This window comes from Siphateles boraxobius, unplaced genomic scaffold (genome assembly GCF_051911475.1).
Source record: "Siphateles boraxobius isolate OS27281-9 unplaced genomic scaffold, OSU_SipBor_1 11, whole genome shotgun sequence".
Taxonomy (NCBI): domain Eukaryota; kingdom Metazoa; phylum Chordata; class Actinopteri; order Cypriniformes; family Leuciscidae; genus Siphateles; species Siphateles boraxobius.
In genome coordinates, this window is record NW_027508711.1 from 1,344,722 (window position 1) to 1,369,936 (window position 25,215).

A 25,215-nucleotide genomic window follows, 5' to 3' on the forward strand; every position below is an offset into this window, starting at 1 on the left:
CCGTTATGGTGTAAACTAGAGTGACCCGTTTAAAACCTTTAAACACATAAAGTGCTTAAATGTTTAAACGGTAAATTTATATACGAACACACGTACACACACACACACTAACATTCACAACTCGCTTCATCAATAAAACCTCTCTAGTCAAAGTTAAAAGAACAACTGAGACAAATGGCTTCTTTTCCTCTGCTTCTGTCTCAGTTATACGGATGGGTGTACATTACGTACCATCAGGGGCCTCGCTCAAAGCTTTACCGGACATCTCACGCTCTCCGACCAGCCATACATAGCCTGAGCCTGTCATGTTCAGGAAGCGCGCTGTTTTGTACACGGCGGCTGCATCTTCCTCACTAAAGGCAGATAGACAGGTTTACAACTGCTGACAGAAATATGAGAAGCTCACTGAAGTATGAAATCGCTTTTTCAAAGTTTTCTAAGGCCTACCCTGCTGAAAAGACCAGCTGGGTAGAACTGTTTTTGTGATGGTCTTGCTGGTGGGCCAGCATAGCATAGCAAAGCTGTGCACCTGCAAAACCTGTCGCCGACATGGACTTTCTGATAAAGTCTTGCTAGTTAAGCTAGTTAGGTTCAATACAAGTCAAGCTCAAAAGCATTTGTGGCATGTTGATTTGAAAAAAAATCAAGCATAGAGTGAGGCACAGACAATGGAAGTAAATGGGCCAATTTAGTACTCCTCCTAATTTTATACAAGCACTTACTTGTACATGAATTAAATCTTGTGTAGGCATATTATCTAAGCCATAAGTAGGCCATTTTTATGGCCATTTTAGGGTTTTAGGCAATATATTCTCATGGCAAAAAAGCAGTGTTATTTTAGTATTATTTACTGTATATACATTACAGTTTTTATTCATATTTTGAAATAGCTTTATTTTTGGTTTCAGTTTTCATATTATTTTTTATTTCATTTAATTTTAATTCAGCTTTTTATTTATTTCCAGTTAGTGTTTCAAGTTAAACCTATTTCAATTTGTTGCTATTTCTAATTTTAATTTAGTTTTTCATCTCATATTTATATTTTATTTTATTTTATTTCAGCTTTATTTCAATTAACAAAAATGTTTTAATAGTTTTAGTTAATTATAAACACCCTACAATGAAGTTGTAAAACTGAATATAACTTGAAATAGAAAGGGTAAGAAAAGGAGAAACCATTGGAACTTTCTTTTGTGGTAATAAACATCAAGCCACGAATTCTGTTCATTTAACTTGTCTTGTATCGAAGTTAGAAAATTCCCTCAAGAAACACAAGCAACCAAAACATATGCTGGTCTATTCAGCAGGGTGAAAAGAATTATAAATATGTGGATGACTCATTCTGATTCATTACTCTTTTGCAGGTAATTATACAGTGAAGAGCGAGCTGCAGAGATTTTGGCGGGCTGCTGAGATAACATCATGCGGGAAACCTCTTACCTGGCTGAGAGAATGATCACTCGAGCCTCCAGCTCTTTGGCCTCCAGGAGCAGAGCAGTTAAGTTAGTCTCTTGGTTGAACTGAAGCACTTTCTCGGCCTGAGATTGGGGTACACAATCAGTCAAAGAGGATATTTACTCCCATAAATGAACCATGCTGCCTCATTTAGCACTTTTGGTTGGTTTGGTTGTTTCTGGGTGTTTTTTTTGGGGGGGGGGGGGGGCTGAAAAGGGGGGAAATTATAGAGTTCCAGGAAAACTGCTTCAAAATGAAAAATAAAAGAATAAAAAAGCTTGAAAAACCAAAAAACTTCGGCATTGTCGCATGCAAACTGAGGGTTATCAAGGCTTCAGAGAAAGGACGTGCATGTTAGAGGTTTCGGGGAGTGAGACCGATGCAACCGGAAACTAAAACCAGGTGGAAAGGGGAGTGACAGGTGAGAGGACGTCATTTCCCCAAAGAAAAAGAGTTGAGAAAAAAAGAGCAACGAGGGGATGCTGCAATAGGAAGTAGAATCTGAGAGAGTGTTGTGTCCCAAACTATCGGATCTCCACAAAGAAATGGGATTGCTTTTTTTTTTTTTGAGTCATGCATCATCCTTTATTAAAAAGGAAAAAATGGTAATGAAAGAAGCGGAGCGTTTTAATTTTTTTTAAACGGAAATAATAATCGTTCAAAAGAAATCCATTCTTCATTTAAATCATAAAAAGGGAAAAGTAACTTCTCAACGTAACAAGAAACACGTGCTACCAAGAGAAGGGCATTTCTGGGTTGGCCGGTGATTGGTTGGGCTGTTTCTAGTAGCTACGTTTAGAGATTTTGGAGGGCGGCGTGCATTGACCATGCAAATATACCTTAGGTCCTCTCTTGTTGTCATAGGACAGTTGGTCTTGGTTTTCATAGTTCCTTTTTTTATTCTGATGAGTAATGTGCACAGAGAAAATATGCAGACACAGAAGAATATTATAAACAGTTGAAAATGGTGGGCAGTAAAGCAACCAACAAATTTTCACTTTTCTGCTCCAAATTTGAATCCCTAACACTGGGACTTGCAAAAAACATCATAGACCATGTGACAAGATCGTAGACCTAAACCAAGAGATGGCAAAACGCAACAACATTACAAACTTAAGGAACCAAATGGTGCGTTTCCATCAATCCAGATCAACTGCTTGCAGCAGTGCGTGAATGCCTACCGAATTATTCATGTGACGTTACTTCAAATTCAATTAAGATGACAGACTACTGTGACGGGCTGCCAAGTTAACAAATGGCTCAATAATAATGCAGATATTTCTGAGTGCTGTATGATTGCAGAAGCTCACTAAGAGGACCTTTTTCTCCTGCACCATCTTGAGTTGGGGGGGGGGGGGGGGCTCCCTGGCTCAAACGTTGCCATTTTGCAGTGATATAAATAAACCTCCCCTGCATAGACACACAACACTGGCCGAATACCGCGATAGGCCTGACGTGCTCTCATGCGATTCGCCTTTCAAGCTTCTGAAATTATGCATGACCTATATGTGTGTGTCGTGGCATTTGCTCATTATGGCACCTCAAAGGAAATTAAAGGTGAATACACAGTGGCCTTTCCTGAGCACCTCTTTAAATAAAACTCATGCTGCAGCCATAAACTCCACTGTGCATTCGCTGGAAATAGCTCTTAATAACTGACACTTGTGTAAACTGATAGTAGGAGAAATATGAAAATGATCTTTGGCTCATAGTGCAGAAAAATAAAGTCTCAGTCTGAACTGCATTGGAATATAACAGCAAGCAAAAATAATCTGAAATTTCAGAATTGTTATGCACATGCAGCAATTATTTGATATTTCCTGTCATATTACTTATATATTATTTATCAGACATTAAGATATGTCAGTCTTGCTTTGATCTCTCTATAACTATTAAAAGTATAAATATTTTCTTCAAGTCTATGCGAATTGGTGTTGCTAAAACTTTAGCTATTTGGTTATTATCCAGTAACTCAAGCGGCGTAAGTAACTTTAGAGGAATAGCTGGAATTTCAGAACAAGTTATTGCATTTTCAGTAAAGATTATGATAACAAACATGAGGAAAAATGACCAAAACTACCATGATATCTGGAGCTACATTTTTGTACATAAATTAGAAAAGAGGTCAGCAGTACGATTAAAAAATACACTGTTAGAAAAATTCAACCTTTAGCTTAGTTTCTTGTAACAGTGATACATCATTGTGCTTAATCTAACCATAAAGGGTGCATATTAATATCAGGTACAAAGGTATATCTTTTAATGTACTCTCCCAGGGACAAAGTGTTGTACCACAAAAAAATTTTTCCTGAAAGTTTAGAGAGAATGATGTTCTGAATTCTAAAATGGAGTTGCACCTCTAATGAAAAAGAGAGCCTGATAGAAAAGCACATTACAAGCACCACAAAATGGCTTCCAGGTTAAAGAAACTCTTTTCTATAAATCGATTCAGAAGGCAATTTAAAACTTCAGTAGCAGAGCATAAAAGGCCACATAAAAACTTTTTTTTTTTTAAAGCATAAAAGAAATTTAACATGTACATTGTTTAAAATATCAGGAATAATGTTTTCCTGGGAACACTTGGTGGGCATTTAAATGGCCTTATAAAAATGTAAATTCATTCCAGTGTGTACGGCTTCTCTCGACTGCAGCACACATGAAAAGGACCCACTCAAATATGATGTGAATTTCTGTGATTTTAACTTCAAAAAGCCTTAATCAAACATAATTTTGTATCGCAGTAAATCAAAAAGCAGAAGCTTTTCATGCATGATAACTGAGTCATTCTTACTAACTACAAAATGTGATAAAAATCTAGGCAAGACAAGGTAAATTTATTTATTTAGCACATCTGTGCTTTAAATTAGCATAGACGAAGATAAATAAAACAAATACAAATCAAGGCTAATAATTTACGAACATAAACATGAATTAAAAAAGAGTATATTTTAATGCATCTTCCTAATATATATATATATATATATATATATATATATATATATATAATATTTTAATAGGTTTTCAGGTTGTAGTAAATGGCACAATACATTAAAGGTATTTGTTTAAAAGCTGTGGCACCCATTTACATGGTAAGGTCAATTGTTTTAAAATGAATAATTATATTTTTATTAAATATTTAGTCATTACATACATTTTACTGCTGACGCATTCTGCCCATATTCCATGTCTTTTCTCTAATAGGACACATAGTAAGCTGGTGACCCCTTGAAAAAAAATGCATGATGCAAAGGTAGAAGAAATTCCAGTAAAGCAGCTATGTGGTATTTCAACAGTCTTCCAGCACTAGAAACGTCTCTGTGGGAAAGTAGCTCAATTCGCACCATACCTAAATTGTTTCACTGTTAATAATCTCTCGCAGCAATGAGGGCAACAATAATTACCTCAGCGCCGAGCAGGGGGGATGTGGGATGGTGATTTAGCTTTCATCCCCAAGGAAACTGAGCAGAACCTCTGCAAGAGCAAAATTCCCACAATGCACCACTGCATGAAGCAATCACAGCTTGAACCACCTCATGAGACACTGATAATAGACTTATACAGTATCTGTGGCTCAAGGCTACAAAAATACCAGTTTATATAGTGTATAAACAAATGGCATAAATATGTAAAGAGTCACTGATGCTTTGCAACGCCCCAGGTTATGGTTTTCATTTTGCTCCTGTTGTGGATAGACACAGGAGTTTTTGACTATGGTCGAAAGCAATATGAAATGAGCAAATAACGCACGTTAAGTCAAATCAGAACACATTAGACATGGCTGGCGCTTTTGGTTTTAGAATGTTAGCCAACATTTACAACATGGCATGAGAGATGTGATCACATGACAAAAAAATAAAACAGTTACGTACATAGAAGACCTTTGCGATTGATACACACACGTCTGCATACAAGCACGCACTGGGAATCCTGGAACTGGAACTGGATCTTACCTTGGTCTCTCTCTCCTCCAGAAGAGTTTCTAGTCTTTTCTGTGCAGCTCTGCCTTCATGGTCGTCACTGACGATTAGAATGATGTGATTCCAGCGGAACTCCCGCATCATGTCAAACCACACATGTGCCTGGTGGGAATATGGTGGTACTGTACGCAGGAACGAGAGATGGATGCTCTGGAAGAAGGATAAAGAGATAAGAAGAAAGGTGGGAGACATAAAGTTTAAAAATTACACTTTTTATTTTAGTAAAATAACAAAAGGATGTTTGCTGAACTAGAGGCATTTTTTCACTTTGTTAATTTTTTTTTTATTATGGCTCCTGAAAGAAGGGTAGAGAGAAAAAGAAAAAAAGCTGGTAGACAATGTTTAAAAGTTAGTCTTTATTTTAGTGAAATATAAGGGTGCTTCAGGTTTTTTTTTAAGTTTTTTTATATATACAGGTCCTTCTCAAAAAATTAGCATATTGTGATAAAGTTCATTATTTTCCATAATGTAATGATACAAATTAAACTTTCATTGTTTTAATACTGATGATTTTGGCATACAGCTCATGAAAACCCAAAATTCCTATCTCAAAAAATTAGCATATTTCATCCGACCAATAAAAGAAGTGTTTTTAATACAAAAAAAGTCAACCTTCAAATAATTATGTTCAGTTATGCACTCAATACTTGGTCGGGAATCCTTTTGCAGAAATGACTGCTTCAATGCGGCGTGGCATGGAGGCAATCAGCCTGTGGCACTGCTGAGGTGTTATGGAGGCCCAGGATGCTTCGATAGCGGCCTTAAGCTCATCAAGAGTGTTGGGTCTTGCGTCTCTCAACTTTCTCTTCACAATATCCCACAGATTCTCTATGGGGTTCAGGTCAGGAGAGTTGGCAGGCCAATTGAGGACACAGTAATACCATGGTCAGTAAACCATTTACCATTGGTTTTGGCACTGTGAGCAGGTGCCAGGTCGTGCTGAAAAATGAAATCTTCATCTCCATAAAGCTTTTCAGCAGATGGAAGCATGAATTGCTCCAAAATCTCCTGATACCTAGCTGCATTGACCCTGCCCTTGATAAAACACAGTGGACCAACACCAGCAGCTGACATGGCACCCCAGACCATCACTGACTGTGGGTACTTGACACTGGACTTCAGGCATTTTGGCATTTCCTTCTCCCCAGTCTTCCTCCAGACTCTGGCTTGATTTCCGAATGACATGCAAAATTTGCTTTCATCCGAAAAAAGTACTTTGGACCACTGAGCAACAGTCCAGTGCTGCTTCTCTGTAGTCCAGGTCAGACGATTCTGCCGCTGTTTCTGGTTCCAAAGTGGCTTGACCTGGGGAATGCGGCACCTGTAGCCCATTTCCTGCACACGCCTGTGCACGGTGGCTCTGGATGTTTCTACTCCAGACTCAGTCCACTGCTTCCCGCAGGTCCCCCAAGGTCTGGAATCGGTCCTTCTCCACAATCTTCCTCAGGGTCCGGTCACCTCTTCTCGTTGTGCAGTGTTTTTTGCCACACTTTTTCCTTCCCACAGACTTCCCACTGAGGTGCCTTGATACAGCACTCTGGGAACAGCCTATTTGTTCAGAAATTTCTTTCTGTGTCTTACCCTCTTGCTTGAGGGTGTCAATGATGGCCTTTTGGACAGCAGCTAGGTCGGCAGTCTTACCCATGATTGCGGTTTTGAGTAATGAAACAGGCTGGGAGTTTTTAAAAGCCTCAGGAATCTTTTGCAGGTGTTTAGAGTTAATTAGTTGATTCAGTTGATTAGGTTAATAGCTCGTTTAGAGACCCTTTTCATGATATGCTAATTTTTTTAGATAGGAATTTGGGGTTTTCATGAGCTGTGTGCCAAAATCATCAGTATTAAAACAATAAAAGACCTGAAATATTTCAGTTGGTGTGCAATGAATCTAAAATATATGAAAGTTTAATTTTTATCATTACATTATGGAAAATAATGAACTTTATCACAATATGCTAATTTTTTGAGAAGGACCTGTATATGTATTTTTTAAATGTTCATTTTTAAATATTGTTTTCTATTTATGAAAATCCATCTTACAAATAATAAATTTTAAAAACTGATAATATATTTCAAGATTATTGTGTGAAAACAAACAAAAATAAAATATAGGTAATTCACCACCATCTCTTATTACTAAATGCATCAGCCTTTCTGAACAAATCGGTTGCATGAAAAATTCATGATTTTTAACTAATCATTTAAATGAACAATTCAATAAACACAGCAGCTGCGTCCGAAATCGCATACTCTCTAGAGTAGGTACTTATTTTGAAAAATTAATTACTTTGCGACTGCCAAAAAGAATATTTTCTATATAGTATGATGAATGTGTGTAGTATGTAATCCTGACGTAATGCATTCGCCATGTTGTCATTGTCATGTGACCTGCCAGCGTCAGTTGCGTCGCTTCACTGCCTTTAATAAATCCTCTCCCTCGGCCTCATGGGAGAGTGTCCATCGTATGCACACTTCAGAATCTCGCCGGAAGAAATATGTCATCCGGATGCTTTTTGCCTACTTTTTTATCAGTACTGTGAATTCGGACATATTACTCTTGTCATGTATTTAGCCGACAGTATAATAGGGAATTTTGCGATTTCGGATGCAGCCAGACAATTATTTTGTTCTTAAATTAATCTGTTCATTTAAATTTTGAAATGAATCTGTTCTGAATCTGAAACTAAGTCATAACGAAAGTCACTTTTCGCCACATGCTGGCCTAGGATCCTGCAGAAAGAGTCACTGAAACCCCCATCACTGATCTACAGAATGGCATGTAAATACCACTTGTGAACAGAATATTTTTTTAACGCAAATAATTTCCAATCAAGCTTCAATTTTGTCATTTTTAACAGACAAATTAAACTCGTGATAGTATGAAAAGGGCTTTTCTAAAAGCCTATATAGAGACCAAAGTGCCCATAGTTGAATAAACACCCAAAATGATTCATACTGAAACTGAAAAATAAAAATTTTCTCTCAATGCAGCTCACCTTGTCTGAGTAAATGGACATCCTGGTGGTGAGCCCTACTACAGGTATGCGGTAGAACCCTGCGGTGTAGGAGACCGGCGTGGGCGTCAGATGGTCATTAGACTGTGGTGGATGGCTCACCAGGATGGCGTACACCTGCAAACAGGATCACAGAACTGGTTTCAATACAAACTAACAGTCAAGACTGGATCACAGCCGAGTGATTGGTATGACTCATGAATCTGGGCTCATTCTCTGACTAAATCTATAAATCACTTCAAAGTCAGACAGATGTCAATCAGATGTCAATTTGATTGATTGAAGGATCTTTGGTTGGAGCAAGAAAGACAAAGAGGAATTTGCCTATCATATATAAAAGGGAGGCTTTGTTCCAATTGTACTAAAGTTATACACTTCATTTGATTAGTTTTCATCTGCATATACAATACAATACAATATACTTTATTGTCCCCTTAGGGAAATTTGTCTTGGGCTTAGTGTATGCTGCATTTCCAAATCACACAATAAATAAATCAATCAATCACATGTATTTCACCTAAACAATCCATAAAGTGGAGCAGAATATGTAGGTGGGCGTCATGTTGCACAGCTAAAAAAGGCCCCTGTTATTGCACAAAAACAGCTGCATAAACCATAAGACCAGCAATAAATAACAATAACCAACAGGAAATAGGAATTATAATACAAAGCAATAAATGATGTTAGATAATCAGTGCTAACCATGCAGAGACATTCATAGATATAGATAGATATAGACGATTAAGTCGTTGTTTTTGTTTTTCAATAATATGCTGTATTGAGAAGGAAAAACAACAAGAATAAAAGGTTTGGCAACATTATGTATTTCCAGAGAGACCCTCCGGCACTGGCTCCATCTGTCATAGAACGTCTCTTCTTCAGAGTGGGCAGAGACATCAGTGAGCCAAAGGCGATACAGACTGAGCGATACAGCAGTTTCGCATGGAAGAATCTCACACAACCAAATTAATTCAGCAATTATCCTGACATTCTGCTAACAAGCTACACAACCTTACGGCCCCAGATTTGTTGAAGGTATGTACATAATTGAGTGCTGAACACCCATTGGGTTGACCGGGGGAGGTTGGTGTGAATATTAGCGAGAGAATGAGCAAGAGAGCGAACAGGACGGGAGGGGGTGATTCATGTTCAGCCCCGTTTTTTGTTCAGCGCAGTATCCAGCCCTGAGATAGACGATAGACTCCTACCTCAGCACATTTGTAATGACATCACCAGCCCAGAGAGCACTTAAAGCTGAACCGTTAATGTGATTTTTGCGTGTGCAGGCTTTTAATGAAGCAACGCATCAGGCTGAATTACTCCCACGAGTGTGACAGTAGTTATTCAGAAGTGAAAAAAGTCTCTCATTTACACTTCATGTAGGACATTGCTACTGCAGTACTTGAAGGTTTCTCCTCTTACACTTCTTAGGCAATAGCATGCTAAAAAAACAACTCAAAACTGAATGATCCATCCATCCATCCATACGTATCTATCTATCCATCCATCCATCTTTGTATATCTCAAAAATATTTAAATCTTAACTGTTTATTCATATTTAACTTTAATATTTATACAGTGTATTTAGGTGAACATTAGCTGAATATCTGAGGCATCCTCTTTAACGACATCTTTGCAGATACTGATACTATGTTGACCCTTCCACCCCCATATTTATTTTTATCAAGCACAGTAATATGAAAATAGAAACTGCTTGCATTGAAAATCAGTGATTTTTCATGCATCACCTAGTTTATTTTGCAGCTGCTGCCCTAGGCGATGAGTGTGGAGGGAGATAAGTGTGGTCATCTCACTCATTTCTGACATCAAAGCTCTGTGGGGTCAGCTACAGTACGTTAACCTTTCCTCTCACCGTGAGTCTATTGACCCGTGTGTATCATCAACTGGCAGACTGTCCTGTTTAGACATCTAAACGAGTTATGCAGCTTCAATCTACTGCCACAATCCAAGACAAGTTTCGACTGCCCAAGCAATTCTCCAAAGGTCAATGCCTACACTGTAAAAATGTTATGTTTACTAACTTAAAAAATGTGCTTCATCCGAATTTACAGGTTTTATTCAAGTCAAAAATATGATTGAATATGACTTAACATTGCTACATTAGGTTACATTTTAAGACATTTTATCTATTTTAAGGGTCAAATTATGTAGAAATTGATCCTTATGCATGATATCAAGTGATATTTTCATCATTTTTTCTAAAATGACAAGGCTCCTCTCAATATATGCTGTAAACAATGTTTGTGTCACAGTGTTGGGTTTGTGTTCCCCTGATGTCCACTAGATGTCCTCCTTTCCCACGGTGTCCTTCACTTATGAACTACATTTCCCACGATCCTTTGTCTCATCATTGCACTCAGCTGTTTCTTATCACTGATCATTGCACTCAGCCAATTCCCCATTATCATTGTCGATTCCCTGTGTATATAACCCTGTCTGTTTCAGTATGTGTCACGGAGTCCTTGTATTATGTCCCCACACTTCCGTTATTTGTATCAGACTGGTTCTCGTTTGTATTTTATGTTTTGGATTGCCTTATTGGACTTTTGACCCCTGCCTGGATGACTAAGAGTTTGGATTGCCCTTTTATATTAAATTACTGCTTTTGGATTTTCTGCCTCCAGTGTGTGTTCCGTGACAGAAGGACTCCGTCACACAAGATCCAGCGGTATGTTTCTCAATATCTCTTCCCCAGCCACCGAGCGGGAGAGAATGGAGTTTTTTAAGGGGACCCGATTAGTTAAGTTTCGTGGAACCCGTGGAGGTCGCAGTGGAGGAGGTGGTCGAGAGCCTGTTCACGTCCCGTCTGCCCAGTCAGAGAATCTTCACGTTCCGTCTGCCCAGCGAGAGACTGTTCACGTTCCGTCTGCCCAGCGAGAGACTGTTCACGTCACGTCTGCCCAGCGAGAGACTGTTCACGTCACGTCTGCCCAGCGAGAGACTGTTCACGTCACGTCTGCCCAGCGAGAGACTGTTCACGTCACGTCTGCCCAGCGAGAGACTGTTCACGTCACGTCTGCCCAGCGAGAGACTGTTCACGTCACGTCTGCCCAGCGAGAGACTGTTCACGTCACGTCTGCCCAGCGAGAGACTGTTCACGTCACGTCTGCCCAGCGAGAGACTGTTCACGTTCCGTCCGCCTTCCTGGGCCGGGACTATCTGGAGCGTCTGGCTCGGATCCTGGACATGCCCGTGTCTGCTGTTCCAGAGCCGGAACCAGTGTCTGCTGTTCCAGAGCCGGAGCCGGAGGCAGAGCCAATGGCCGTTCCAGAGCCGGAGGCAGAGCCAGTGCCCATTCCAGAGCCGGAGGCAGAGCCATTGCCGGTTCCAGAGCCGGAGGCAGAGCCATTGCCGGTTCCAGAGCCGGAGGCAGAGCCAATGCCTGTTCCAGAGCCGGAGGCAGAGCCAGTATCCGTTCCAGCGCCGGAGGCAGAGCCAGTGCCATCTGCCTTCTTGGATCTGGACTATCTGGAGCGTCTGGTTCGGATCCTGGACATGCCCATGTCTGCTGTTCCAGAGCCGGAGCTAGTGTCTGCTGTTCCAGAGCTGGAGGCAGAGCCATTGCCCGTTCCAGAGCCGGAGGCTGAGCCAATGCCTGTTCCAGAGCCGGAGGCTGAGCCAATGCCTGTTCCAGAGCCTGTGTCTGTTCCAGAGCCAGTGTCTGTTCCAGAGCCAGTGTCTGTTCCAGAGCCAGTGTCTGTTCCAGAGCCCGTGTCTGTTCCAGAGCCCGTGTCTGTTCCAGAGCCCGTGTCTGTTCCAGAGCCCGTGTCTGTTCCAGAGCCCGTGTCTGTTCCAGAGCCCGTGTCTGTTCCAGAGCCAGTGTCTGTTCCAGAGCCAGTGTCTGTTCCAGAGCCAGTGTCTGTTCCAGAGCCAGTGTCTGTTCCAGAGCCAGTGTCTGTTCCAGAGCCAGTGCCTGTTCCAGAGCCAGTGCCTGTTCCAGAGCCAGTGCCTGTTCCAGAGCCAGTGCCTGTTCCAGAGCCAGTGCCTGTTCCAGAGCCAGTGCCTGTTCCAGAGCCAGTGCCTGTTCCAGAGCCAGTGCCTGTTCCAGAGCCAGTGCCTGTTCCAGAGCCAGTGCCTGTTCCAGAGCCAGTGTTTGTTTCTGTGTGTGTGTCTGTTTTTGTGACTATTACAGTTCTTGTGGCTGTTCCTGAGCCGGTGTCTGCTGTTCCTGAGCCGGTGTCGGCTGTTCCTGAGCCGGTGTCTGCTGTTCCTGAGCCGGTGTCTGCTGTTCCTGAGCCGGTGTCTGCTGTTCCTGAGCCGGTGTCTGCTGTTCCTGAGCCGGTGTCTGCTGTTCCTGAGCCGGTGTCTGCTGTTCCTGAGCCGGTGTCTGCTGTTCCTGAGCCGGTGTCTGCTGTTCCTGAGCCGGTGTCTGCTGTTCCTGAGCCGGTGTCTGCTGTTCCTGAGCCGGTGTCTGCTGTTCCTGAGCCGGTGTCTGCTGTTCCTGAGCCGGTGTCTGCTGTTCCTGAGCCGGTGTCTGCTGTTCCTGAGCCGGTGTCTGCTGTTCCTGAGCCGGTGTCTGCTGTTCCTGAGCCGGTGTCTGCTGTTCCTGAGCCGGTGTCTGCTGTTCCTGAGCCGGTGTCTGCTGTTCCTGAGCCGGTGTCTGCTGTTCCTGAGCCGGTGTCTGCTGTTCCTGAGCCGGTGTCTGCTGTTCCTGAGCCGGTGTCTGCTGTTCCTGAGCCGGTGTCTGCTGTTCCTGAGCCGGTGTCTGCTGTTCCTGAGCCGGTGTCTGCTGTTCCTGAGCCGGTGTCTGCTGTTCCTGAGCCGGTGTCTGCTCCGCCCTGGCCGCCCGAGGGGTCTTCGCCGCCCTGGCCGCCCGAGGGGTCTTCGCCGCCCTGGCCGCCCGAGGGGTCTTCGCCGCCCTGGCCGCCCGAGGGGTCTTCGCCGCCCTGGCCGCCCGAGGGGTCTTCGCCGCCCTGGCCGCCCGAGGGGTCTTCGCCGCTCTGGCCGCCCGAGGGGTCTTCGCCGCCCTGGCCGCCCGAGGGGTCTTCGCCGCCCTGGCCGCCCGAGGGGTCTTCGCCGCCCTGGCCGCCCGAGGGGCCGCCCTGGCCGCCCGAGGGGTCTTCGCCGCCCTGGCCGCCCGAGGGGTCTTCGCCGCCCTGGCCGCCCGAGGGGTCTTCGCCGCCCTGGCCGCCCGAGGGGTCTTCGCCGCCCTGGCCGCCCGAGGGGTCTTCGCCGCCCTGGCCGCCCGAGGGGTCTTCGCCGCCCTGGCCGCCCGAGGGGCCGCCCTGGCCGCCCGAGGGGTCTTCGCCGCCCTGGCCGCCCGAGGGGTCTTCGCCGCCCTGGCCGCCCGAGGGGTCTTCGCCGCCCTGGCCGCCCGAGAGGTCTTCTTCGCCCTGGCCGCCCGATGGACTTTACGTCTCGCCCTGGCCGCCCGATGGACTTTGCGTCTCGCCCTGGCCTCCCGATGAACTGTGCGTTTCACCCTGGCATCCCGATAGACTTGGTGTTTACCCCTGGATGCCCGATAGATTTTTTGTTTTGCCCCGGTCCCCGGTTAAACCCTCACTCCTTGTTCCTGTCTCCCTTCATGGACCTGGCCCACCTTCCCTCCCCCTGATCCTCCACCGTTCCACCTCCCTCCTGAACCTCTTGTATTATATTGTGTTGTGTTTTCTGTGTTTCTTGTTGTTGTCATGGAGCGTCTGGTAGCCGCTCCGTAGAGGGGGGGTTATGTCACAGTGTTGGGTTTGTGTTCCCCTGATGTCCACTAGATGTCCTCCTTTCCCACGGTGTCCTTCACTTATGAACTACATTTCCCACGATCCTTTGTCTCATCATTGCACTCAGCTGTTTCTTATCACTGATCATTGCACTCAGCCAATTCCCCATTATCATTGTCGATTCCCTGTGTATATAACCCTGTCTGTTTCAGTATGTGTCACGGAGTCCTTGTATTATGTCCCCACACTTCCGTTATTTGTATCAGACTGGTTCTCGTTTGTATTTTATGTTTTGGATTGCCTTATTGGACTTTTGACCCCTGCCTGGATGACTAAGAGTTTGGATTGCCCTTTTATATTAAATTACTGCTTTTGGATTTTCTGCCTCCAGTGTGTGTTCCGTGACAGTTTGTCTACAAATATATAAAAAGTTATTTCCATCTAACCCAAAAATGCGCTTCATGTGGTAACATTTCAAAAGTCAAAAATATGATTTACTATATCAACTGATTTATATAATTATATATATGTTATATAATTATATAAGTTATATAATAATCAATCATTTTTAAGGGTTAGATAATATAATTGTTTCCTGCAGGTATTTATTGCTCTTTTTACAGTGCAGTAATTGCTTAGCAATTATTAATTGGCATCACTATATTTGAAGCTCTTTCTAATGCACATATTTGCATATTTAATGCTACACTTTTAAATAACTAAAAAATGCTACTTGTAATGGATAATATCACGCATTTCAAAACACTGTCTTATGAAAGCTAAATAAATTAATTCACTCTGAAGGGTGCATGTTGCATGCATGTTTACCCCTCAGGCAACATTTACAGTCATGTCATTGAAGACTAGATCTTGCCACATGGAAGTTCCACAGTGCAACGATGTTGCTAAAAAATCCCACCTGACTGGAAATAAGATCCTCACACACAGACAGCGCCATCTGAATCGCATTGGCTTTGTGAGTGACAGAGATTGCGGTCAACTTGAATTTTTCCCTTCCGTACACCTGGTTCGCCTGGGTGACCGCATCCTTGAACACCTGCTCGTATCTCTTCTGGCTCAGAACGGCCCCGATGTTCACAATCTTGGGTTCGCAGCCGCCCCGCACGCAGGAGCAGGAGAGCAACGCAGCCAGTAGAAGCAGACGCATCGTGTGGAGGGACAGAAGAGCGCACGGAGAGCCCCGGTATCCTCCCCTATTATCGCTGCCGGAGGCTCGTGTGGGGGCTATTCGGTTGAGGAGATTGAAATCAATGTCCAGTGTGACAATTTTTAGAATCCTAGTTGCAAAATGCACACACACTGCGGAGATGTGTTCATGGTGCCCAGTTCATTTAGGCGATGGCATCTGAGAGACCGGCATTCACTGCAGCCTTTTTCTTAATTCCCCCTTGAGGTCAGGCTGCAGACAGGCAGAGCAAGAAAGTCACATACTACATGAAGCCTGGCCGCAGAATTCAGTGATGCGTCTCGTATCGTCCTTCTCTTCTCTTTGCGCGTCGGCTGCTGTTGTTTTGCAGCGGAGCTGTCCTTGGTGCTGACAGCTGTGCGCGCACTTTTACGCGCGCCCCCGCACCTCGCGTTGGCGTTGTGCTCGAATTAAAAACGCCTCAATGTCATAAACAGCCCATGCGTGAAATTAAAAAAGAGGGAGAATTGTTTTTCCGTTTGGAGTAAATGCGAATTGTGAGTTTTCATAACAGCATAAACGGGTATAAAAAACATATGGTTTATGATAGTCTCGCGTCGGCCATTTATCAATATATTCCGATGTATAACCCACGGATAGCATTTCTGACCATTTACTTTTCAGTTTAATGGATCTAATAAGAGTTACTGCTGTATCTTACAAATAGTTGTCAACTGTTGATTTAATGTGAACGCTTTTACATTATGTTTTTTGCCCCTCTGAACGATCAAATGAAGCATGTAAAACATCTAATTCATACAGATATCATATTTGGTATATACAATAAAGGGTCTATTATTATTGTAAATTTCTTTCATATTAATCATGGTCACATATGTGAAAAACCAGAGGCCCACTGGTTTAGCTATTCACATTTGGAGATTTCAAATTAAATTGAATTAAACAATTTAAAAAAAAAAGTATAAATCTGTTCTTGGATTACTGGATTATATAATGTTGCTTTATTGTTTGCTACTTTCCATTGAGTGCAATTGAGCAACTGTTATAACCATGCCTCCTATGTCGCCAGACATCAGAAAGCCCCTCTTTTACTCTGGGAGAATAGAGAAAACTTCATAATTCTCATCCGAGACAGTGCGGTTGTTTTGGACTCCCTTGGAGGCTTGTGTAATTATATAACCATAATTTTTGTTTTATTGGACTATCCAGGAAGGAAAATAAATGTGCTCCCTTAGAACTTGTGGAATTAAATAGGTTAAAAACTGTGTATAAGGAGTTCAGGCATGGTCAAACTGATGTATTTCCCTATATTCTTTACTGTTAATGACAAAAAAGTATATATTTAGAAGAGACGCCCAGATATAAAAATTAAAGTTTTTCGAGGCTCAGCAAAGAATCCTCTCAGCAAGAACGCATTTTAACTGTATTATGAGTGTATTAGTATATTTAAAGCACCCACACAGATGATTGTTTAAAGGTTCTCCTTGACTTTTTGGCTCCTATAATTTTAGATTCTACCATAGACTCCCACCCAAAAAAAGACTGATTTAAGATGGCTAAATGTTACCACCAATGCTCAGAGATGTATTTTAGATCCGATGATCAATTATGTAAGCACGGCATCTATATTTCAACATTTTCAATCATGAAATCACTTGCTCGGTCTCTCAAACCTAGACTTTAAAAGTAATTACATAAAGTGTCATGTCTGAGAGGTCTTCCTGCTTCCCTGAGCATCCCAGGCTTTAAGTGCTGTCTGTTTTCAAAGGGCATCTGTGCAAAACTCTATTTTTGCTTTATTTTCAGAGATGCATGTTTTAATGCATGTCAAACCTCCAGACAAAAGCAGTGCTTGCAGTGTACACAAAAGCAGTGTAATGCTTGCTTGTGGGAAAAAGGATAGTCCTCTCTATGCAGGTGAATGTGCCGAGCAGCATTATGCACTGGTAGGCTCATAAGGACAAAAGGGGGGGAAACGGTTACCAAGGAAACAAGCCTCTCTCCTGAAGTGTGAAGTTTCAAAGTATTCACATGTAGGCATTTTGTACGCGCTGGCAAGGGTGTTAATGAGATGAAATGACAGTATCGCGCAATAAGCATCCATTACGAATCATTGAAACACCTAGTGTCGACTTGTTAATATACCGATTTTCTTGTACACATAACTTGTTTTGTTTTGTGATTTTGTCATGCTCCACTCATTGTGATTTGATTTAATTTCCCCGTTTTAGAGAACCTGCAATCCAAACCTTATTAATATTTGATTATCCGTGGGAACTAATCCAGCTACATGTGAATGTCACAGTCTGATATGAAGAGGGGATTCGTAAATTAGGTCACAATTGATCTAGTTATTCCGCTGACTTTAAATAATGAATCACGCGCCTCAGGGGTGTGGGGGGCTGCACTTTTTTTTGTTTGTTTTTTTGTTACTATGCATTTATATTATAAAGTCTCATTTTAGTCTGTAGCAGAGAACAATCTTTAGAAATCTAATATATATATATATATATATATATATATATATATATATATATATATATATATACATATATATATATACATATATATATATTTTTGTATTCCATTTATGTTTTTAAAATGGATTAAGGGTGAGTTTAGCCGTGAATGCGCGTGTGTTGGCGCGTGCTATACCTCTCAGTCTGAGGTGTTGGAATACTTGGATGTCTCTCGCTTGCTGAGAGTCACACAAAAGGCTGACCAAGCGACAAGGTTCTCACTGGCCTCGGTCGTGTTCTGCTCCCTCCCTCCTCCACCCACTACCACATCTCTGCACATCAATACAGCTTTGCCAGCCTGCACTGCAGCCGTTATATAATGACGGGCTCCTGCTAACACACACACACACACACTCACATAGAGACGGACCATTTACCAAAGAATAATCAAGACTAATTAGAAGATGACACACCTCTAATGTGTGTGCGTATGCGTATGTATGTGTGTGTGTGTGTGTGTGTGTGTGTATGTGGTGGGGGGATCATGATAGATAGATAGATAGATAGATAGATAGATAGATAGATAGATAGATAGCATATATGTGTGTGTGTGTGTGTGTGTCAAGTCTCTATACTGTATACACACACACACACACACAAACATATATATATATATATATATGTTATATATATATATAAAAATATAATATATTTTCATACGCATAACAAAAACTTTATGTTATTATATATATATATATATATATATATATATATATATATATATATATATATATATATATCATATATAGTTTATTATTTTAAAAAGGGATACTATGATGGTAAAATGGTTGATGTATAACCTGGGGTCACAACAGGTCTTGTAGAAAAAAACATGTCAAATAATATCCTAAGCATTTAAATAAATGGAATATCTTTGTTTCAGTAAATTGTATATATTTCTTTAAATAAACACATTTGTATTTTGACAAAAAATGTATAGAAATAAATTTGTGCCATGTCAGTAGCAGACCACAGCTAATTGTCTTCTCAATTTCGTGAGCATAATATTAAATTTACTTTGTTTTTTCATCAAAATGTACATAAAGTATTTGCTAATGCGGCTATTAAACACGGGGGCGATGACATGCATCATAATGCCTAATATATGAACACAAATTAAGTGTTGGATAAAATTATTGTTTACATAATGTCCCAATAATTACAGTATTGCATTAATAACGACAGTATTGCATTTTTTAAGTATATTGCTTCAAAAATCCAGAATTATTCATCGTATCGCCTGTGTGTGTGTTTTCAGGCTGGTAATGGGTTAAGAAAAAACCTTTCGCTGCTGTTTTGGTATGTCCTAGATGCCAGCTAAGGACCTACATGATGTGTTTCTCATGTATGTGGTATGTAAATCTATTATTGATGTCTGACCCTTTCATCTCTGTCCTTCTATTGCCATAAATAGTGACTTGGTCTACAGTAGCACTGCAAATTGTATGTGCAGCCTAAATGCAAAAATGTCTCCCATAAATATTCTACAGACTGTAGACTCCAGATGGAAAACAGTAAAAAAATGTCTTGCTCAGACATTCACCTCTGCCTACAACCTGTAAATCTTTTTTTTTTTTTTTTTTTTCAGGAAAGATTGGGTAAAATAATAAAAAACAAGACGACGAATCGTGGGGTGAAGTATGCACACAGTGGCATTGCACCAACCTCAGAGGGTTGCTATGGTTATAAATGATGTCCAATCTCTTCTTCAGAAAACTAGGACGCAGACCAAGAGAACTTTCAGCCTGCCAAATGTTACACCAAAAATATGCTATTTAAAACCAGAAAAAGGACTGTCTGTTCTTAAACTGAGGAACAATATAGCTGCTCTACTTTTGACTGTTTTAATCCATATCAAAGACATCTGTGAGGATCTAGACAATGATATATGTGGTTCCGTCAGTGAATTTGAGACGTTGTATCATTTTTAAACCATATGCAAGCGTGTCCTAATTATTGATAAAAGGCAACAGGGAAGACTTTACTGTGTTTCAAGGTTGTGCAGAGGAATTTATGATTGTTTATTGATCTTTATTTTACTATGAACATTTTATGTATTATTTGGGCAATGTAAAATATAGTTTATTAGAATGATTTGATTTGAAGGATAATGTGACTGAAATGATGCTGAAAATTTACCTTTGCATCACAAGAATAAGCTACATTTTAAACTATACTGAAAACAGATTTATTTATTTATTGATCATATTTAGGGTAGCCCTGAGTATCAAAACTTGTGCTTATTTTAAAATTATATTATATTATATTATATTTATATGATATTAAATTATATTAAATTATATCATATTATATGTGCTTAATAATATAGACTGATATTGAAAGAGGGAGCAAAGTCATATCTAGGGTCCAGAACCCCTTAGCAACCACATAGCAACACCCTGGCAACCACCCAGAACACCCTAGCATCTTGGCAACGGGTTTTGCATGGGCAAGCACTGCTCACATTTATTTAAAACATTTTTTAATGGCATCTGTTGTCAAGTTCAATAAATTAGTTCACAGTTGGAGTTCTCGGCCTGAGGCTAGTTTGCAGAAGCAAACAACAGGGCTATCTCAAGAATGGCAAGGAAAACAAGAATGAGGCAGCTGTGTTAAATTGCATTATCCAGCATTCTTGAATCTCATTCGTCAATTTGCACAAGCCTCCAAGAGAGTCCAAAACAACCGCACTGTCTCAGATGAGACTTATGAAGTTTTCTCAATAGGTCACCCAGAGTAAAAGAGGAGTTTTCTGGCGTCTGGCGACATAGGAGGCATTTAACACGGCTAGAGTCCACAGCACTTTTGGCACTCTTTACGGTCACAGTTCAGGAATTCCACGCGATGCTTGCCCGTGGAGCTGTACGATTCATTGCAAATTGGGCAGTCGGTGGATTTGGAGCTCAGGCTGGCCATACTGTCCACACATGGTGGTCTCAAGCTATCAGATTCCTGGCTTATTCTTCTATATGTCATGCTGATCGTTCCATCTGTCTGAATTGGTTCTGGCTCGGTGCACGGAATTCCCTGTGGAATCTGTTCATTGAAATGTTCAATAAAAGAAGATGAAATCTGATCAAATCATACCACCGTTGCATCTGTGTTCAACATCACTGGACATTCTCTATTAAATTCGTTTCCTTTGTCTTAAAGGTTATTTAGAGGTAACAGAATAGTTTTGTCATTCTTTCAGAATCCCCATCAGGACCATCTGCCAGTGCTTGGACATGAGCCATTACAGAAGGTGGTGTAAAATCAGATGTCAGGTGAGTTATCTCCAGCTTGTTTATTGCCAGATCAGCAGTCCCAAGGACAGAAGCTGCACCCAGAGTCTCAGTACGTCAGCGCTTTAAAAAACTTGTCCTACTTCCAAAGTGCATGTGATTCGAAGCAACATCACAGACACTGCCTGAAGTTAAAAACCTCTTGCGTTGTGCAATGCACCTGGAATATCCTCATGTAGTCTATAAAGAAACAAAAAAGTGGTATTCTATTACTGCTGGTCTTTTTAATGTGAAACCTTTCTGAGTTATGCAGTCCAGTTCAAATTACTATAAAATAGATCTGAGAACCAAACTACGTAGTCTTGTACAGTGTATTTTAAAATCTATGAATATTACATCTCAGGCTAATGCAATTATGCAAATAATGTGCATAATCAGTTCTCCAGAAACACATATCATGTCTAATTTACATATTACTGGCCTAAATGCTGTATCTGTTTGCAATGGCTCCCCCATTGTAAAGAGAAACCAAATTGTCAGTTTCAATTTCGGACTCGGTTGTAATACAATATGCAATTTGCTAATTTGCATTCAAGAACATCATTGCATATGCATTATCTCACATAAACAGGCTAATACAAATTAAAAGGCATTGACAACGCAAACAAAATGAGGTAATTCATAACACACACATACACATACACCGATGAGCTAAAACATTATGACCACCTAAACATGCTGTCGGCCCTTGCGCCTGCTGCCAAAACAACGCCGACCTGCCGAGGCATGGACTCTACAAGACCTTGGCGATGTCATGTGGTTTCTGGCACCAAGAATTTAGCAGCAGATCCTTCAAGTCCTGTAGGTTGCGAGGGGAAGCCACCGTGGATCGAACTTGTTGGTCCAGCACATCCCTCAAATGCTCAATAGGATTCAGTTCTGGGGGATTTGTAGGCCAGGGAAACACCTTGAACTCTTCATCATGTTCCTCAAACCATTCCTGAACAATGTATGCTGTGTACATTATCCTGCTGAAAGAAGCCACTTCCACCAGGAAACACCATTTTTATGAAGGGGTGTACCTGGTCTGCAACCATGTTTAGGTAGGTGCCATGTGTCAAATATACGTCCACATAAAAGGCCAGACCTAGGGTTTCATTGGACAGAACATTGCCCAGAGAGTCACACTCCCTCCACCAGTTTGTTGCCGTCCCACATTGGCACACACATACACGGCCGTCTGCGTGATGTAAAAGAAAACGTGACTCATTGGACCAGGCGACCTTCTTCCACTGCTCCAAGGTCCAGTTCCGAGGCCCGCATGCCAATTGTAGGTGTTTTTGACGGTGGATAGGGGTCATCATAGGCACTCTTATTGGTCTGTGGCTTCGCAGTCCCATACGCAGCAGTGTTGACACATTCCTCCCATCATTAAAATCTTGTGTGTCTTGTTCCACATTAGACCTTCTGTTGGCTCGGTCCAGACGGGGTAGCCTTCATTGCCCTCATGCATCGATGAACCTTGGGTGCCCAACACCCTGTCAGCAGTTTGTCGTTTGTCCCTCCCCTGACCACTGTTGGTAAAATCTCACCTCTGCTGACCGGGAGCAACACACAAGCCTTACGTTCAGAGCGACTGACACAGTTGTCTGGCCGTATCAGTTTGGCCCTCGTCAAAGTCACTCAGATCTTTATTCCTGTCCATTTCTCCTGCACCCGCAACAGCTTCCTATCTAATCTACCCAGATTATTATATTATTTGTATAGCTTTTTTCATCTCCTTGTTAAGAGATAATCAACGATATTCGCTTCGCTTTACTGTTTAGTGTTGTCACGTTTTGTGTTTGTTATGTTTGCCTGTGACACTCAGTTTGTACCTGAGTTTCATTGATTTAATCTCTGTCACCTGTTGTCTTGTTAATTAGTCATTATGAGTTCATTTGTCCCAGCTGTGTCTCTTTCCCTTTTCTGTTCTGTGTATTTAAGCCCTGTGTGTCTGTCTGTTCCTTGTCTGTCGGTATTGCTACATGCCTGGTTGTTCCGTTCATGTTTCCTTTGTATCCCGTCTGTGAATATTCAACCCATTCCTGCTTCAACCAGCCCGTGATAAGTGTATACACTACCTGTTATAAAGAACATTTAAAGCATGATTACGATTTATAAAAATGTTTTAGAAAGAAGTCTCTTGTGCTTACAGAGGCTGTATTTATTTGATACAATAAAAACAGTAATATTGTGAAATTTTTACAATTAAAAAAATATATATATATACGGTATAATATATATATATATATATATATATATATATATATATATATACATATATTAACCTGAATTTTAAGCAGCCATTACTCCAGTCATCACTGCCACATTATCCTTCAGAAATAAGTCTAATAATTTTTTTTATATATATATATATATACAGTATATCTGACATTTTATGGCAATACCGGAGTAAATAAAGTGCTAATTTGTATTTAAGTTTCCTTAGAACCAAACAATGATGATTTCATTAAAAACTAAAACTAAATATGTGTCTAAAAGAATCATTATTCAATCATAGATCATCATCACCAGCCATCACAGAAAGGCTCAGTAAAGGATCCGTCTGTACAGCCATGCATGCTCTTTAAACACAGAGTCAAGTCAAGTCAAGTCAAATATATTTATATAGCGCTTTTCACAATACAGATTGTATCAAAGCTGCTTCACAGTATCAATCAAAACAACTTAATGTTTGTTTATTACTGGAAAAAAGACATCCAAGTTTGGTAGAGCTGATCAATGGTATGATTGGTTAATTAATTTTGAATTAATTTGAATTAACAGACACACAAGACACTGCAGGCACGACAGGAGATGAGCTGTTCAGAAGGCTTAATTGACTAGGCCGAAACATCTGCATACCAGCATATGTTTAGGGCAGTAACCCAGAATGATGATCGCTCCATGACAATCAGGATGTATTAACAGGGCAAGACCATATGGTGCATGTCATAGACACATCCTGTCTGTCAGCATGGTCAAACATATTCATTAATGCCACTTAGTATTATGAGACCGACAGTGGATGGAATCAGATGAACTGCACTGGAACTGCACTGCCGCAATGTCCCATTTGAGTGGATAACCATTATTGGTAATTGATAGCAACATGTCCAGTAATTGCACTACCTACTTGGCAGCTATTTGGTGGACACTAATTTCCACGGTGTGTTTTGGTCTATTGGATAATGGCAGGCACCTTTAGTAACAAGCTTGGAGAATAAACAATTAATTACGATGAAACCTGAAACCTGAAGAAGGGCTTTCAGCCAAGTCCTACCACAGTAAACAAATCGAAAGCTTAATACAATATTAAGCTTTCGTTGAATATCTATCTATCTATCTGATATATATCACATAATGGTAAGCTTATTCAATAAAAACCTTTCTAATTTTATGTTATTCTAAAATTAAAATTATAAAAATATAGTATAATATGTATATGTATTATAATTATAGTATAGATACAATGTTATATATATATATATATTTATATTATAATCATATATTTACATCTTACAGAATGATTCCTTAGAATAAGGCCCGTTCACAAGAACGATAACTATAAAGATAACTAATGATAACTATATTTGCATCTACATTAGTGGACGATTTCGTTCTGTTTATTCCAAGTGTGTGCTGCAGTTATGGAACGAGTTATGTGCCCAAGTTTAATACGAAACAGTTGTATCTACGTATCTGGGGGCAGAACAACACTCATGCATTATTCAAGGTACATCTAAGAGAACTTCCGGGAACTTTCTTTTGCATCCATGTTCACAGTGTGCAGAGGTTTGTGTACAAGACCTGGTGCATCTGCAAAGACAAAGGCAATTCTGGGCTTTGGTTTATTGCTTACTGAAGCTTAGAGGACTCTCAGACAGTCCAATCCCAAGACTGCAGTAGCTGTAGTGTGTAATTCTGCAATCAGGAAGTTCAGCAGCACAGTAGATAGAAATACACAACTATTATTTACTGACAGATGATTGTTTGAGGCACTTCAACAAGGAGGAAAGGTCCTTTCGATGGAAAAAAAGTTGCCTACTTTTACACAACACACATGAACAGACATATTTGTAAGCTCATTCTTTTAAGCTATGGAATAAAAAATAAAAGTATAATATCCAGACTTGTA

The 25,215-nt window shown here is 40.9% G+C and overlaps 1 protein-coding gene across 11 annotated transcripts in view; it reads right to left on the minus strand.

Annotated features, from left to right (window-relative positions):
* grin1a (glutamate receptor, ionotropic, N-methyl D-aspartate 1a) overlaps positions 1 to 15,716 on the minus strand; it is a 31,947-nt gene extending 16,231 nt beyond the window's left edge. For 4 of the 11 annotated variants that reach the window (XM_077193846.1, XM_077193813.1, XM_077193832.1 and 1 more), the window contains exons 1-6: positions 15,044 to 15,696; positions 8,426 to 8,560; positions 5,406 to 5,582; positions 2,295 to 2,357; positions 1,441 to 1,538; positions 232 to 353 (exon numbers count right to left, since the gene is read on the minus strand). In XM_077193846.1, the coding sequence (XP_077049961.1) occupies positions 232 to 353; positions 1,441 to 1,538; positions 2,295 to 2,357; positions 5,406 to 5,582; positions 8,426 to 8,560; positions 15,044 to 15,292 (844 nt within the window). In that variant the 5' untranslated portion in view covers positions 15,293 to 15,696. Of the gene's footprint in view, positions 1 to 231; positions 354 to 1,440; positions 1,539 to 2,294; positions 2,358 to 5,405; positions 5,583 to 8,425; positions 8,561 to 15,043 lie in introns of all 11 variants that reach the window. The other 7 variants (XM_077193874.1, XM_077193856.1, XM_077193823.1 and 4 more) reach the window with 3 other exon arrangements.
* Positions 15,717 to 25,215: the final 9,499 nt, after the last annotated feature.